The sequence below is a fragment of the Canis lupus genome, chromosome 30 (assembly GCF_003254725.2).
Source record: "Canis lupus dingo isolate Sandy chromosome 30, ASM325472v2, whole genome shotgun sequence".
In the NCBI taxonomy this organism is placed as follows: domain Eukaryota; kingdom Metazoa; phylum Chordata; class Mammalia; order Carnivora; family Canidae; genus Canis; species Canis lupus.
Genome location: NC_064272.1, coordinates 36,294,643 through 36,312,812, shown reverse-complemented (window position 1 = coordinate 36,312,812; position 18,170 = coordinate 36,294,643). Strand labels below are relative to the sequence as shown.

The following is an 18,170-nucleotide window of genomic DNA, read 5'->3' as shown; positions in this document are numbered from 1 at the left end:
CTCAATTTGGGTTCATCTAATATCTCTTCGAGATTAGACTGAAGGTATTATTTTTGGCAAGAATACAATAGAAGTGATTTAGGAAGCACAGGATGCTGGTTTGCTCCATTACTGTGATGTTTACCTTCTATCACTTGGTCAAAGTAGTGTTTGGTAAATTTTTCCACTATGAAGTTACTACTACCTTATAATTTAAAAGTATCATACTTATAGAGGGATATTTAGAGACTTATGTAAATATCCTGTTTCCCATCAAACTTTTACCCACTAGTTTTAGCATCCATTGAGGAGTCTTGCATGAATCAATTATTACTATGATGGTTGTCAAACAGTAATTTTTATCATTCATTCTACTAGTTAACATTCTATTTTCTAAGACCTTTTCCTTATTTGTATACTTTTATCAGTATGCACTGGTGTATTCTTATTTTATCCTATGTGTTATATTCACTGCTATATTAGTAGAGGCTCCAGAACTGGCCAGTGGCCAGAGAAAGCCCTTCAAACCCACTTCTGTGCCTTTATGACAAATCCCCATCACACTCTGTAAGCCATTCTTTATTTTCTGGTACAAGATCTCCTAGCCTTAATCATGGAATTAGGCATTTCCCCAAGGAATCCTGGTTCCTTTTACTTGAGAACAATAGAAACTAAGATCTGGGAGCTAACTGTGCTCCTGGCTACCAGGGGGTCATTGCTGCTAACCCTTCCCTGACACAGGCAAGGAAAAAATATATTCTATAACTATGTATCTGTATTAAAAGCCATGTGCTCAATACGGATACCTCCAATTATTAACCAATACCTTAGGGTTTTATCTCACCTCTCCCCTTTCTATATTATGTAACTCCCTTCTCCAACAGTAAGAAAACTTGACTCCAATCATACCATAGTATATTTGCTTCTGCTTGCATTTTATTTTTAAGATATTTGCTTTCCAAAATTTTAATGAAATAATTCATGGTTCTAAAAGTCAAAACTACACTGAAAGTCATACCTAAAGAAGTGTCACATCCCCCATCCTTCCCACAGCATTTCCCTACAAAACCCTGGAAATAGCCAAAATCCTTCTGGTGTTTCTTTTTTGTGAAAATAAGTACATACATATTTTTTTACTTCCCCTTCTTTCTTATAAAAATGTAGCATATGGCAACTCCTCTTTTGTACTGGCCCTGAGATCAGGACTTGAGCTGAAACCAGGAGTCAGTCACTCAACTGACTGCACCACCAAGGCACCCCTCCATGGCCTATCTTTTAAATGTGTACCAATACCATACTATTTTAATTATAGAGGCTTCATAGTGTTTTTAATATCCATTAGGGAAAATTGTGAACTTCATGCCAATATATTTGACAATTTAGATGAAGTGAAAATAATTCCTTGCAAGACACAAACTACCAAAGCTCAATTAAGAACTAGGGTGATGCCTGGGTGGCTCAGCAGTTTAGCGCCTGCCTTTGGCTCAGGGCTTGATCCCGGAGTGCCGGGATCGAGTCCCACATTGGCTTCCCTGCATGGAGCCTGCTTCTCCCTCTGCCTGTGTCTCTGCCTCTCTTTGTGTGTCTCTCATGAGTAAATAAATAAAAAGAACTAGGTAACCTGTTTAGCCTTATCTCTATTAAATAAATTGAATTTGTTCTTGAAAACATTTCTACAAAGAAAACTCAAGGCCCAAATGGCTTCACAGAAACATTCCAGCAAATATTTAAGTATGAAGTTGGTCAATTCTCCATAACTCTTCCAGAAAATTAAAAAGAAGAAACTATTTCCCAAATCATTTATGAGGTATAAGGAACACTCATACTTTGAAGAAGGAAATACAAAACAGTGTAACTACTTTGGAAAACAGTTTGGCAATTTCCAGTAAAAATAAATATATATTCAAAATACCATCCAGCAATTCCACTCCAAAACACTTCACAAACGAAATAAAAATATGTTCACACAAAACCCTTGAAGCAAATGTTTATATAGCAGCTGTATTTGTAATAGCCCAAAACCCAAATGTCCTTTGATGAACAGATGGATAAATGAACTGCAGCATAAACATATAACTGAATACTACTCATCAATAAAAAAAAAAAAATCAAATACACAACATGGATAAATCTCAAAAACATTACACTTGGTGAAAAATACCACTAAAAAGGTTACATAATGTATGCTTTATTCAAATGTTATTCTCAAAGAGATAAAACTATAGGAAGAAAAAAATCAATGATTGCCAGCAACTGAAAGTGGAAGAAGTGATTTACTACAAAGTAAAGATGAATTTTTGAGGGTGATTAAGCTGTTCTACATCTTGATTGTGGTGATGGTGGTAGTCACAGAACTATTCTCATTTGTCAAAATTCCCAAAACTTTATACTTTAAAAAAAGGTGAATCTGACTGTATGTAAACTATACATTATAATACAAAGACTAATCAAAGCAAAACTGGAATAGCTCTATTATCATCAAAGTTGACTTCAAAGAAGGAATATAATCAGGAATAGAAGAGAGACATTACATAATGATAAGAGTCAGTTCACCAATAAGTCAAACAATCTTAAATGCATATCCATCGAACAACAGATCTTCAAAATACACAAAGTAAAAATCGACAGATCTTTAGGAAGAAACAGACAAACCCATAATTACATGTGTATACTTCAACATTCTTGTCTCATTATGGGCATCAGTACCTTCCTGGTAAGGATATTAATATCTGTATCGGTGAGTACATAGAACATTATCAAACAACTTGACCTAACTGACATTTGTAGATTACTCCATCCAACAGAAAAATACATGTTCTTTTCAAGGTACATAAAATATGCATCAACATAGATCACATTATGGGTCATAAAATAAACCATATAAAGTATGTTCTCTATGTATAATTAGAATTAAACTAGAAACCAGGGATCCTTGGGTGGCGCAGCGGTTTGGCGCCTGCCTTTGGCTCAGGGCGCAATCCTGGAGACCCAGGATCGAATCCCACGTCGGGCTCCCGGTGCATGGAGCCTGCTTCTCCCTCTGCCTATGTCTCTGCGCCTCTCTCTCTCTCTCTCTCTCTCTGTGTAACTATCATAAATAAATAAAAATTAAAAAAAAAAAAAAGATTCTAAAAAAAAAAAAAAAAAAGAATTAAACTAGAAACCAATAACCAAAAAAAATCTGGAAAAATTTCCAAATACAGGGAAATTAATGAATACCTTTCTTAATTGTGCACAGGTTAAAAGGGAACACAAAGGAAATTTTAAAATATTTAGAATTATATAAAAGTTAAAACAACATTTGAAATGTTTATGAACCAGTTAAACAGTATTTAGAGGGAAACAAAGTACTAAATGCTTAAAACAGAAGAGAAGAAAGATATCAAACCAATTACCTAATTTTCTACTGTAAGAAATTGCAAAAAGAAACAAGAAACTGCAAATTAAACACAATATTAGATAAGAGCAGAAATCAGTGAAATCAAAACAGAAAAGCAATAGAAAAGAAAAAATAAAATCAAAAGCTGGTCCTTTGGAAAAAATCAATAACATGAATAAACCTCTAGCCAGATTGATCAAGAAAAAAATGATAATAGACTTAAATCATCAAAATCAGGAACAGAGGGAATATCACTACACATTGAAAGGAAGATACAGGAGTATCAGGACCTTTATGCCAATAAATTTGATAACTGAGGTGAAATGGACAAATTTCTTTGAAAGAAAAACATTACTAAAGCTCTCCCTAAAGAAATATGTATAACTAAAATAACCCCATATCTATTAAAGAAATTGAGTTTGCACTGAAATGCCTTCCAAAGAGAAATCCAGACCTAGACTGCTTCACTGTCACACTCCAGCAAACATTTAAGAAAGACATAACACCAATTCTATACAAAATCTTCCAGAAAAGACAAGTATGGAATAGCTCCCAACTTGTTTTAAGGCCAGTATAACCTTGATACAAAAAAAAAAAAAAGGGGATCCCTGGGTGGCGCAGCAGTTTGGCGCCTGCCTTTGGCCCGGGGCACGATCCTGGAGACCCGGGATCGAATCCCACATCAGGCTCCCGGTGCATGGAGCCTGCTTCTCCCTCTGCCTATGTCTCTGCCTCTCTCTCTCTCTGTGACTATCATAAATAAAAATTAAAAAAAAAAAAAAAAGACAAAAGCAGTGGAAAAATAATAGTAACTACAGACCAACATCCCTCATGAACAGAAACAAATTGAATGTAGTAACATATAAAAAGGTTAATACATCATACCATGTGGGGTTTATCCCAGGAATTCAAAGGTTGTTACAACATTCCAAAATTTAATCAATGTAATTCACCATAGTGACATAAAATTTGGGGCTGTGGAAGCCAGAAATTAAGGGCAGGTTAAGAGAAGTTATACCTTTGATAGTTTAGGTGCTTGTGTCACCACTTTGTACAACTCCATTGTATTTGACATGAATGACACCCCAGGAATTGTAAAATATAGTGGTATTTAAAATGTGTAAAATGGTTAACCAAAAGGCAATGCAACTTTGTGCTGGACTGAAATAAATAAAAGATCCAGATGAAGAGATTTTTACCTTTCAGACATTCCACTTGGTCCTGTTCACATCTGAAATACTCTGTTTAATTCTGAACTCTTTTTCTTTTCTTTTTTTTTTTTTTAATTCTGAACTCTATACTTCCAATGAGAACAATGAATTTCATCAGAGAACTAAAGCAATAATGGCAAAAGAGTTCTAGACATTTCATAGAAAAAGAGCTAGAAAAATTGGAAGGCGTACACTACGTTTCAATAATTTGCTTATATTTTATATGCCCTGAAAACTATTAATTCCTGAGGGCAGAACCCATGCCCTATTTATCTTTGTATTCCAAATATCTATTACTGATCCCGGAACTGGGTAAGTACTCGTGTATGAGGGGGTTCAAGAACAGGAAAAACTAAACTTTAATAACTGAAATCAGAAAGTAGCAAGAAAAGATTGGAAAGGGCACTACAGCACTCTTACTTCTCATAGCATAACATGCCAAATGTGACCCTCCATCCCATAGCTATCAGCTTTGTATCTCACTAGCCTCAATTGCTCATGTGCCAAATTTTGATTGGTATATATGCTAATTCCTGCTCTCCTGGACCTCAGACACCCAAGTCTATTGAGCCACAGAGTTTGACTCCGGAGGAAGCACAGAAGAGATACTTACAATACTCACTAGCCCCACCTAACTAGCCAAATCACCCCAGCAATTAAATGAAGTGATAGACATCACAGCAAGATGATTTGCATGTCCAGAAATGATGTAAAAAGTAAGTGCAACTATGTTAGATATTAGAAGAAACACCTCAACTTCATAAGTAATCTGAATTATAGATGTACTGCTCTTTCAGTGAAAGATATATTCCTGAAAAACTCTGAAAACAAATTCTGAAGGCAATCATATTTTCCAACAACTTGTATTATAATTTCAAAGTGGAAAAGAAATGCCCCAAGTAAACTAAATAATTTACTGGCAAAATGAAATTTAAAAATCTTAGCAGACAACAGGAAAAACACATGCTGCTAAAGGGTGTATGACCTGTTAATCATCACTCATAATGCAGACAAGAAATACCCCCATGACCCTGGGTAAGTCATGCTGCTTCCCCTCAGCCTTGGTTTCCTCATCTGGAAAATAATAAATAAATGGGTAAATAATAAAATAGATGGTCTCTTCTGCTAAATAAAAAGTCTGGGTATTTTCTAATGCCTGATGAGTTTGTGAGGTATTAGAGATGCTTATTGGACACCAACAGAAAATCCAATATAGTTAACTACAATCTGCAAACCTTCCTAAGGCTTTAGAAGTTAACAAATGAAGGAATCCTATTCTTCTAAATAAAATATAACATATCTGTATCAGATTTTTTAATGCAGCTCTTTATAGTATATGCCTTTACCTAGTCTTCACAGACTCAATTCTCATAAAACCTCACACTTATTTAACAGACATGAGATTATGTGGGGCCTGATGTGTGCCATGGTAACTTCAGAGTGTTTTGTCCACAAGTAGAAAATACACACCTGAATAACAAAGCCCCATTTAAACACATGTACAGGTAAAATCAATCCCATATCTAAAAACTCCATAGGGATCCCTGGGTGGCGCAGCGGTTTAGTGCCTGCCTTTGGCCCAGGGCATGATCCTGGAGACCCGGGATCGAATCCCACATCGGGCTCCCGGTGCATGGAGCCTGCTTCTCCCTCTGCCTGTGTCTCTGCCTCTCTCTCTCTCTCTCTCTCTCTCTGTGACTATCATAAATAAATAAAAATTTTAAAAAAATAAAAAATAAAAAATAATAATAATAAAAAAATAAAAACTCCATAAAATAGGGCAGCCCCAGTGGCCCAGCAGTTTAGAGCTGCCTTCAGCCCAAGGTGTGCTCCTGGAGACCCAGGATCGAGTCCCACATCAGGTTTCCTGCACAAAGCCTGCTTCTCCCTCTGCTTTTCTTTCTCTCTCTCGAATAAATAAGTTAAAATCTTTAAAAAATAAAATAAAATAAAATAAAAACTCCATAAAATAAAAGCTACAGAGGAATATTTAGACTATTACTGCTTTCCCCAAAAACTCACATTTTTAAAAGCTCTAATGCATATAGAACAAAGAATCAATAGAAAATCTGTGCAAATACACACATACAATAAAATTGTGTACTGACCTTTTTTCAGCCGGGGTTTTTGAGATTCAGCAGATGCAGGAAACTGAGTTCTCTGGAAAAAAAAAAAAAAAAGTAGTCTATGTGAAAGCAACACCATGTATCTTGCTAACTTTTTTTTTTTTAATTTTTATTTATTTATGATAGTCACAGAGAGAGAGAGAGAGAGAGAGAGGCAGAGACACAGGCAGAGGGAGAAGCAGGCTCCATGCACCGGGAGCCCGATGTGGGATTCGATCCCGGGTCTCCAGGATCGCGCCCTGGGCCAAAGGCAGGCGCCAAACCGCTGCGCCACCCAGGGATCCCTATCTTGCTAACTTGAAAAAGCATTCAAACAATAATAATCAGTAGCTCTCCAATCATGCAATACATGTGGGCACAAAGATTTATTTTTAATATGGTTTAAAAATCAAATGTCAAGTCATACTTTGGCTATCCAAACTATTAATAATGTATAATGCATATTTATAATATAGTCTTATGTTTAATATATGATTATATATATATATTAAAGATTCTATTTTTTTAAAAGACAGAGAAAGCATGAGAAGGGGGAAAAACGGGGAATCTTAAGCAGATTCTGGACAGTGAGGAATCCAATGTGGGGCTCAATCCCATGACCTTGAGATCATGACCCAAGCTGAAACCAAGAGTCAGACACTTAACCAACTGAGCCACCCAGGTGCCCTGTGTAATATATAATTATAATGCATAAAATGTGCACAAATAAATGTACTAAGCTCTTAAATACTACATATTAGTATTATACTTAATGCTATACATTTAGCAGCCAAACCAAAAAGTAGTCATTTTGATAAAAAGAATTTTATGAGGTCATCTATATAGAAACTGCCTAGCACTCAATTCCAGGAGTTTCTCTTTTTCTTTTTTTAAGGATTTATTTATTTGAGAGAGAGACAGACAGAACACGCACTAGTAGGGGGAGGCAGAGAGGGAGAGAAAAATCCTTAAGAACACTCCCTGCTGAGCACAGACCCTGACCTGGGGCTTGATCCCACAATCTTGCAATCATGATCTTAGCCAAAATCAAAAGTTGGGCGCTTAATCAACTAAGTCACCCAGGCACCCCTAGGAGGGTTATTTGTTAAGGGACATTATTCAATATAATAAATACTATCTTACACATAAGATCTTTGCAGAAAATCTTCAAATGGAGTTTTCTTATACTACCTTCTGTTATATAGGATATAGTAAGATATAAGCAAAAATAATGGCTGAAATTTTCCAGAAGTAATGAGACACTAATCTTTATATATATATATATATATTTTAAAGATTTATTTAGTTATTTATGATAGACATAGAGAGAGAGAGGCAGAGACACAGGAGGAGGGAGAAGCAGGCTCCATGCCGGGAGCCCGATGTGGGACTCAATCCCAGGACTCCAGGATCGGGCCCTGGGCCAAAGGCAGGCGCTAAACCACTGAGCCACCCAGGGATTCCCTATTTATTTATTTTTTTAATTTAAAGATTATATCTCTTTATTCATGAGAGCCAGAGAGAGAGGCAGAGACACAGGCAGAGGGAGAAGCAGGCTCCCTGCAGGGAGCCTGAGGCAGGACTCGATCCCAGGACTCCAGGATCAGGCCCTGGGCTGAAGGCGGTGCTAAACCGCTGAGCCAGCCGGGCTGCCCTGGACACTAATCTTTACATTCAGAATGCTAAACCAATCTTGACCAGGTTAAATGAAAATAAATCCCCACTTGTGTTCATCAAAAGGTCCTGCACCAGAGACAATAAGAAGTTCCTAAAAGCAACCAAAGAGGGTGCTTCGGTGGCTCAGTCAGTTAAGCATTTGCCTTTGGCTCATGTCATGATTCTGGGGTCCTGCGGTGGAGCTCCATGTAGGGCTCCCTCGGAGGGGGCTCCCTCCGCGACAGGGAGCCTGTTTTCTCTGTCCCTCTGCCCTTGCTGGCCCGCTGGAGCTTGCTCTCTCTTTCTCAAATAAATAAAATCTTATATTAAAAAAAGTAACCAAAGGAAAAAAGTATCACTAGCTAACCTATACAGAAAGGACAATTAGACTGACACCTGATGTCTCAACAATTAAAAATGGAAAATAATATCACATAAAGAGATTATAAGAAAAATCACTCTCACATCTCAGGTGCTAAGTAAAATAAAAGTAATCTAAACACAAAGTCAACAAACTATGCCCCGCAGGCCAAACAAATCCAGCCCATTTATTTATTTATTTGAGAGAGAGAGAGAGAGAAAGAACGCGCACGCTCATGTGAACGGGAGAAGGCAGAGGGAAAAAGAGAATCTGAAGCTTATTTCACACTGAGTGGGGAGCCTGATGTGGGGCTTAATCCCACAACCATCAGATATGACCTGAACCAAAACAAAGAGGTTATGCTCAATCAACTGAGCCACCCAAGCATCCTTGCTTTTTACATTTTTAATAGTTTTTACATTTTTTTCATATTTTGTAAGCCCTGAAAATTCTATAAAATTCAAATTTAAGTGTCTAAAATTTTATCAAACCACAGTCACACACATGTTTATATGTTGTCTATGGTTGCTTCCACACTACAACTGCATAGTTGAATTGCTTGCAACAGAGACTAGCCCACAAAGCCCAAAATATTTATTACCAAAAAATAGTCTGCCAACCTCAAATCTAAACTCTTACGTCTTCCAAAACTAATTTTCAGAGTGCCTGACTGGCTCAGTTGGAAGAGCATGCAACTCTTCTAAGTCTGAGCCCGATGCTGGGTATAGAGATTACTTAAAGAAAAAAAAAAAAAAAAAAACCACCAAACTACAAAAATTTTGTTTAAATAAACTTCTAAAGGATATAAACTAGGAAAAAGGAAAAGAATCCCAGAATGAAGGAGACAAATGAGCAAAGGAACTAGTAAAATATGGAAGTATTCTAAACATCCACTTACTGAATAAAACAAAGTATAATTTGTGGTGCTGAGAAACACAAAAACTACAAAACTGAACAACAGTAGCATGGCAATGTTGTGGCATGGCAATGGGTAATAAAGCATTTGATAATCCCTACATTACCAAGTTTTAAATTTGAACTTTCAGTTAAATATGTATTATAAAAAGAAATTGGGTAATCACTAAAGGAAGACTAAAGAATAGAGTATACAACTTCCAAGTAATGAAATGAGAGGAGGAGAGAGAAAGAAGAAATTCAACCAAAAAAAAAAAAAAAAAGAGAGAGAGAGAGAGAGAGAGGGGCAAGAAAAGAAAGAAAAAATGAAATTCTCCAGTTAAATTATCAGGATGGATTTAAAAATCTAGATGTACGCTATTTATATAAAAACATACCCAAAGGGGATCCCTGGGTGGCGCAGCGGTTTAGCGCCTGCCTTTGGCCCAGGGCGCGATCCTGGAGAACCGGGATCGAATCCCACGTCGGCTCCCTGCATGGAGCCTGCTTCTCCCTCTGCCTGTGTCTCTGCCTTTCTCTCTCTCTCTCTCTCTCTCTCTCTCTGTGACTATCATAAATAAATAAAATTAAAAAAAAAATACCCAAAGCAGAAAGGCAAAGAAAAACAAAGTAAAAAGATGGAAAAAGATACACCAGGAAAATAGAAACAAAAAGAAAAACTAAAGTAGCAATATTAACATGAAACAAAACAGACTTCCAGACAGAAAGAAAGCTTTATCAGGGAAATGAAAATGAATTGATATAGATCAAAGACTAAAAATGAACAAGGCAAATTTAAAGCCTTTAGAAAAAAATATAGGAAAGGATTACTTCAGTAAGATATAAAAGCACAAACCAATTGAGAAAATATCTAAGTATTCAACTACATTAAAATTAAGAACTTCTAACCCAAAAATGAGGTGAAGACAGAAAACTAAGAAGATATTTGCAATACAAAAAACAAAAAATCCCCCCCAAAAAGTGATAAAGGATTAACAGCTAGAAACTATAACTAACTACAAAACAAACAGTAAAAAGAAAGCAAGAAGAAAAACAGTTAAGTAGAAAAATAAGCAAAACATGGGGTGCCTGGATGGCTCAGTTGGTTAAGCATCTGCCTTCAGCTCAGGTCATGATCCCAGGGCCCTGGGATAGAGCCCTGCATCGGGCTCCCTGCTCAGTGGGGAGTCAGCTTCTCCTCCCCCTTCTCCCCATCATTTGTGTTCTCTCTCATTCACTGTGCTAATAAATAAATAATATTTTATAAAAGAAAAACATGAGCCAGGCATTGCACAGAAAAGTAAAAGACAACGAACCACTGCTGCTCCACCTCATTAATAATCAGTTAATATCACATTAAGACTTCATTTCACATCAACTATATTAACAGAATTTAAAACCATGACATCGAAGATGTAAGCAATATGAACTGATGATAGAAGCATAAATGGTTACAACCACCTTAAAGTTTACCACAAGTAATGAGGTTGAAGATGTACCTACTCCATGAATGAAAAATCCATTTCTCAAAATACCCTAGAGAAACTCTTAGATTAAGAGACATGTATAAGAATGTTTACAGGGCAGCCCGGGTGGCTCAGCGGTTTAGCACCGCCTTCCACCCAGGGCCTGGTCCTGGAGACCCAGGATCGAGTCTCATGTCAGGTTCCCTGCATGGAGCCTGCTTCTCTGTCCTGCCTGTATCTCTGCCTCTTTGCACCCCATCCCCCTCTCTCATTAATAAATAAATAAAATCTTAAAAAAAAAAAAAGAATGTTTACAGCCAGGCCTGAGACATTCTTACTTCTTACTTTTTGCACCCTAAGCACCTCACTTGCCCTATCCTGGCCCTAGCCCTGTTAATAATATTACTTTTAATACCTTAAAGTCAGGGGCTCCTGGTTGGCTCAGGCAGTAGGGCATGTGACTCTTGATCTCAGGGTCATGAGTTCAAGCCTCATACTGAGTACGGAACTTACTTAAAAAACAAACAAACAAAAAACTAAAACTGAAAATCAGAAGGAAAAAATAAGTTGAACACAGGCTCAGAGAATAAAAAAGTGATTGCCAGGGTTGGGAAGTAGGAGAAATAGGAAGAGGTTAGTAAAAGTGTACAAGCTTTTAAGATGAATATAAGGTGACTATAGTTGACATTATATTGTGTAATTTAAATTTGTACTGTATAATTTGAAATTTGCTGAGGTGCCTGGGTGGCTCTATCGGTTGAGCGTCCAATTCTCAAGTTTGGCTTGGGTGGTGATCTCAGGATCCTGGGATCGAACCCCACATCTGGCTTCCCACTCAGTGGGGAGTCTGCAGGTATCCCTCCCACCACTCTCAAATAAAAAAATAAATCTTAAAAAAAATTTTGCTAAGAAAGTGGAACTTAAATGTCCTCACCAGGAAAAAAAAAAAAAAAAAAAAGGTATATATGTGGAGTGATGAATGATTTGATGGTGGGAATCCTTCCACAATGTATACCAACTGATCACATTGTATACTTTAAATATCTTACAACTTTGTCAACTGTACCTCAATAAAGCTGAAGAAATTAGAACTCAAATCTCTGTCTAGTAGAATGGATAAATTAATTATAGTATTTTCATATAATGGGATAATATACAGCACTGAAAAATGAATAAACTACACAATTTCTTAAATCCAATATATTATCTAGAGGTATTAAATACGATAAAACTATAAAGAAAAGCAGACGAGTAACAAAATTGAGGAAAGAGATACTCCTGACAGAGTAGGAGGAAAATGCAGTAAGGGAAGAAACATTTAGAATTCAAAGTTATTGTTAATGACCCATTTCTTAACCTGTGAGGTAGAAACACAACTTTCCATTACCCTGTTCTTTAAAATTTGCATATAACCTTTTATTCATTCTTTTAGAGCTAAGATACACTTCACAACAACAACAAAAAAATTGATTCTCAGAAAACAAGATTCTCAAATACATACTTGTTCTATTAGCTATTTTATTATTTTGACTTAACAAATACAGAAATCTTACTAAATCAAATAACCCATTTTAAATGGGCAAAATATCTGTAGACACACTTCACTAAAGAGAAATGGATGAATAAGCACATAAAGATAATACCATTATTCGCTGGGGAAATATAAATTAAAACCACAATAACCAATATACATACATTAGAATGACAAATTAAAAGACTGACAATATATGAAGCATTAACAAAGCAGGGATGTGGAAAACTGAAACCCTCACATACTGCTCGTGGGAATGTAAAATGGTATATATAGCCACTTTAGCAAAGCTTGGCATGGGGCACCTGGGTGACTCCATCAATTAAGCATCCAAATCTTGATTTCTGCTCAGTTGATGATCTCAGGGCCCTGAGATCAAGACCCACACTGGGCTCCTGACCTCAGCGTCCACTTATCCCTCTCCCTTTGCTCCTCCTCCCACTCATTCTATATCTCTAAAATAAATAAATAAAATCTTTACAAAGAATTTTGGCAGTTTTGTTGTTAACACACACTAACCATATAACCCAGCAATTTCACTCCTGAATAAATAAAAGCATATCCGTACAAAGATTCACAGCAACATTATTCATAATAGTCAAAAACAGGAAACCAGTCTTCATGTCCATCACTTGGTGCATAAACAAAATGTATATATTCATACAATGGAATATTGCTTAGAAATAAAAAGGAACAAAAAAAAGGAACAAAATACTGCTATGTACAATATAAATGAACCTCAAAAAACATGCTAAGTGAAATTCAGACACATAAGACTATATTGTGTGATTACATGAAATTGTAGAAAAAGCAAACAATGGAGAAAGATCAGTGGTCAGCCACTGATCAGTGGTTAGGAGTAGAGAGTGGCTGCAAACGGACCCAAGGGAACTTTTTGGAGTGATGGAGGTAAGAGGATTGTGGTAACAGTTTTGCAAATATATAAATTTACTAAAATTGATCCAACTGTACACCTAAAATGGGTAAATTTTATGGTATGTGTATTATACCTCAACATAGCTGGTTTTTAAAATGCTGAAGAACTCTATTTTTTTCTAACTGGGATTTTTTTTTTTTTTTTAAGGTTTTATTTAGAGAGAGGGAGAGCATGCACATAAGCAGAGAAGGGGCAGAAGGAGAGAATCTCAAGCACACTCCTTGCCCAATGCAGGGCTCAATCCCACAACCCTGAGATCATGACCTGAGCGGATATCAAGAATCAGATGCTTAACTGACTGAGCCATCCAGGTGCCCCTGATTGGAATTTTTTTAAACTTTGGGGAACAAAAAAAAATAATAATAATAAAATAAAAAAAAAAATAAAAAAAAATAAACTTTGGGGAACATATTAAGAATCTTAAAGGCTCAGGTTGCCTGGCTGGCTCAGTCAGCAAGGCACGCAACTCTTGATCTTGGGGGTGTGAGTTCCAACCCCACAGTGGGCAGAGAGAATACTAAAAGATAAATAAAAATAAAAATCTTAAAGGCTCAAAAAGCATCTTCATGAGCCAGCAACCTTTCTGCAAAAGGAGAATTAAAATAAATTATAATTTTTTAGTCTCCTTTTCAAAGTATCTTTCACAACATTCAGATAGAAAGGATTCTATTAGCCCACTTGATCTTTACAGCTGGGATATATGGAGAATCCATTTTGTTCTTCTGGTTTTTCATTTTTATGTACTCTGTGATCTTTTCTTCATCTAACAAATATTCATGTAATATTTGGTATGTGCTAGGCACTATATATGAGTCAAGTCAACTAATACAATAGTAATTTTTACTTTCCATTCTGAAAGGTTTAATCTTTAAACTTACAGGAAGAAAAACAGGTATTTATACAAATACATTGAATAATGGGAATCAGGGAGTTATAAAAAATTTGTAAGCATAAATCATAGAAAGCAGTATTATTTGCTTTTATTTTTAAGATCTCTAAATCATTTACTATATATTCTTTAAAAATATATAAATATCAATACTATATATTCTTTAAAAATATATAAATCAGTCCCCAGTTTTCCCAAGGAACTAACTGGTAATAATCCTTGGTAGTTTGGGTAGTGTATTACAATTTCTGTGTGTCTCATATTAGCCTAGTTTTACTCCATTTTATTGGGATGTCTCCTGGCTTCAAGGCCTGTAAAGCAGCAGTCTTAGATTTTTTACTTATGCATTTAAAAGTCTCTGTTTTAAGTCTCTTAGTATTCTTTCCTCCACATCTGTATATCCATATCCACAGATCTATGTGGGGGTTTTTTATGCCACAAAATTAAGATCACACAATATACCCCAATAAAAAGAAAAAGAAAAAGGGGGGGGGTGTCTGGATGGCTCAGTTGGTTAAGTGTCCAACTCCTGATCTCAGCTCAGGTCTTCATCTCAGAGTTGTGAGTTCAAGCCCTGTGTTGTGTGTTCCACGCTGGGAGTGGAGCCCACTTTAGAAAAAAAAAAAAAAAGCCCCAAATGGAGTTATTTATGCTAAGTCCCATGTCAACAAACCAAGACTGAATTTCTACCTCCCAGGAACAGAATCTTAAACCAGGCAATCAGAAACCATCTAATCAGTATAAGTGAGGTAATGTGCCTGAAGACCCCTACCATCACCTAGAGGAAAGTGACCTTGCAATTACCAACCTTTTTGTCTAGTAGAACTTCCCTGTTCCCACTCCTTTCTGCCTATGAAAGCCTTTCATTTGTACGGCTCTTCAGAGCTCCTGTCTGGGAGAATGAATGCCGTCTGATTCACGAATCGCTGAATAAAGCCAGTAAGATCTTTAAAGTCTACTCAGTTAAATTTTGTTTTTTAGTACTCCACTGCACATCTAGATTTTTAAAAATGTATACCATCCACATCAACATATATAGTTCTAACACTTTTAATGGCTGCATAATATTCCTCAGAATGGAGGTATCATAAGTCATCTCTTCCCCTATTCACCTTGCTTCCAGCATTTTGCCACTATCAACAATTCTGCAAATGAATACCCTTGCACTCTGTGCTTTCTTTTGCTTTTATTTCAGGGAGATACAGGTCAGTTGTCTGAGTGAATGAGACGGGGGGGCGGGGGGGGGGGGCTTTTCATTTTATTACAAGACCAGATCACTTCCAAAAAGGGCAAAATTCAAATCTCCATGCACTGGTAATGTGAAAAGATGAAATTCCTACAAATACATACAACCCTGCTAGCAATAAACTTGACAGTAATGAAAATAACCAGTTAACTTTAGGCTCAAGAGCTAAAGCCATATTGAAACAAAACAGCCATTCTCTGTAAGATACTATTAGATTGGAAAGGTCAGGACAATTCCGGCATCACAGAAATCACGTTCATATTCTATTTATAAACACCTATCTCTATGGGCAATGAGCACTGGAGAAATAAGCTGTATTTATAGCACTGTCGTGTTACCATTATACCTTACATTTATGGAGGTGAAGTATTTTCTTTGCCATATTTCTAATATCTAAAACCTTGTAACACTAACCATGCTATTTAAATTTTTTTTTTAAATTTGTAGTTTAACAAAAGTCTTTGATTTGGGCCTCTGTCCCTGTATTCAGGGTTGTATGATGACACTAAAAATAATTTGACTTCTCTGGGTATGAAAAGGGAATAGAAAACAAGCCCACCCCCCACCCCCAAATAGCACTGGCCTTGCTCCTTAATGGCCCAAAAGTAAGTTGTAAAACAGCCAAAAAGTGCTATGTTATCTCCTATGTTTTCCAGGCCGGTTTTCAAAGGGCAATACATTCCAAATAAATAACTAAAGCCATTCTAACAAAAGGGCACAAGATGCTTTGAAACTAAACACCAGAAGTAGACAAGGTTTTGCACTTAGATCTTTGCAGAAATTAGATCCAATTCTAGACACTTCACAAACTGCCACAGGGTCACCCTGAGTTAGTTCTGGGCTACTCTATTACCGTCTCCGTGGGCTTTAATTAATGCCTACCTCAGGCTCCCGCTGAATCGCAACAAAGCACTTTCCTAACTAAATTACAACGGAGAAAAAATAAAAGGGTTGTGGAAGGGGGGTAAGGTGGGGGGACAGGGGGACTGGGCGATGGGCAGTCAGGGGGGCACTTGATGGGACGAGCACTGGGTGTTATACTAGATGCTGGTAAACTGATAAGAGGAAGGAAAGGAAGGGGAGAGGGAGAGAGGAGGAGGAGGGGGGAGGAGGGAGGGAGGGGGGAGGAGAGAAGGAAAAGGAGGGGGGAGGGAAGAGCGAGGGGGGGAAGGGAGGGGGAGGGGGGAAGGGGAGGGGGGAGGAAGGAGGAGGAGCGAGGGAGGGAGGGAGAGGGAAGAGGGAGGGTGGAGGGAGGGGGAGAGGGGGAGGGGGGAGGGTGGAGGGAGGGGGAGAGGGGGAGGGTGGAGGGAGGGGGAGGGGGAGGGGGGAGGGAGGGGGAGGGGGATGGAGAGGGGGAGGGACGGGGAGGAGCGATGGAGATGGGGAGGGAGGAGGAGGATGGAGGGAAGGGGAGGATGGAGCGGGAGGATGGAAGAGGGAGGAAAAAGAAAAGAGAAAAAAAAGAAAAAAGTAAAGAAAAAGAGAAAAGACGGAGAGGTCCGCGGGGAAGGGCCGGCCCGTCCACCAGCAGGCGGCGCGGACGCCGACAGCCCCGGGCTCCGTCCGGCCCCGAGCCCAGTCCGGGAGATTAACCCCGACGGCGGCCCGGCCGGCAGCGCTTCCTTCCCAAATCTCACGAGACCGAGATCGGACTGGACGAGACCGACCCCAGCGCCCGGACCGGCCCAGCGCGGCAAAGTCCGCGTCGCCCGGGGAGACCCGCTCCCAGGAGCCGGGCCGCGCCGCCCCGCGCACCCCCAGCGGCTGCAGGGCCGGCTCCGCCCTCCCCCGGGGACAGCTGCGTGGGGCACAGCTGCCCGCCAGCCTGCCTCGCCTCGCCTCTCCGCTCCGCTCGGGGCGGCCCACCCATCCCGGCGGCCGGGACACCGAGCGGCAGGTCGGCGCTCACCGTCGCCAGCCTCTCCTCAGCCATCTTGGCTCCGCCCACCGCTGCGTGGGCGGAAGTGGGCGGTTCGCAGACGTCGGACGAACGGAAGTCGTGGTGCGGAGGAAGCCGGGAGCGGCCGGACCGCGCGGGAAGAGGTCGAGGTGGCGGCCTCCGCCTGGGAGGGTCTTCGGGAGGTGCGGCGCGAGTCGGGGGCGGCTTCGCCCGCGGCTGGGCGCCGAGAGGGACCCGGGAGGCAGCGCGCGTGCTGCCGGACAGCCCCTGGGCGCCCCGGAGAGTCAGAGAAGCCGCGCGGCCCCGCCCGCCCCGCCGCCGCCGCCGCGCGCCCTCCAGCTCCCCCGCGAGGCCTGGCCCCGCGCCCTGAGGTACCGAAGCCCGTTCTCGGCCGCCGGAAACCTGCTCGCTGCTCAGCCGCCACCTCCAGCCTCGGCTTCGCCGCCTCGGGCCCCCGCTCCCCTTGGCGCCAGAGTTTGCGGATGCGCTGCAGGCGGGCTGCCGACGAGCGCAGTCTCGATGGGATCGGAAATACTGGGGAAAAACCCGGGAGATTTCCCGGGAAAGCCGGAAACGCGGCCTCGCGGCCTCCGTCCCTCAAAAGTCAGTGAAACGG

General features: G+C 39.5%; 1 protein-coding gene across 2 annotated transcripts in view; it reads right to left on the bottom strand.

Annotated features, from left to right (window-relative positions):
- The window catches only part of BBS4 (Bardet-Biedl syndrome 4), a 57,560-nt gene extending 39,659 nt beyond the window's left edge, over positions 1-17,901 (bottom strand). The window contains exons 1-2 of one of the 2 annotated variants that reach the window (XM_025472240.3): positions 17,564-17,901; positions 6,678-6,729 (exon numbers count right to left, since the gene is read on the bottom strand). In XM_025472240.3, coding sequence (XP_025328025.1) covers positions 6,678-6,729; positions 17,564-17,587 — 76 coding nt within the window. In that variant the 5' untranslated portion in view covers positions 17,588-17,901. Of the gene's footprint in view, positions 1-6,677; positions 6,730-11,466; positions 11,524-17,563 lie in introns of those variants that run through there. The other variant, XM_049104344.1, reaches the window with a different exon arrangement.
- Positions 17,902-18,170: the final 269 nt, after the last annotated feature.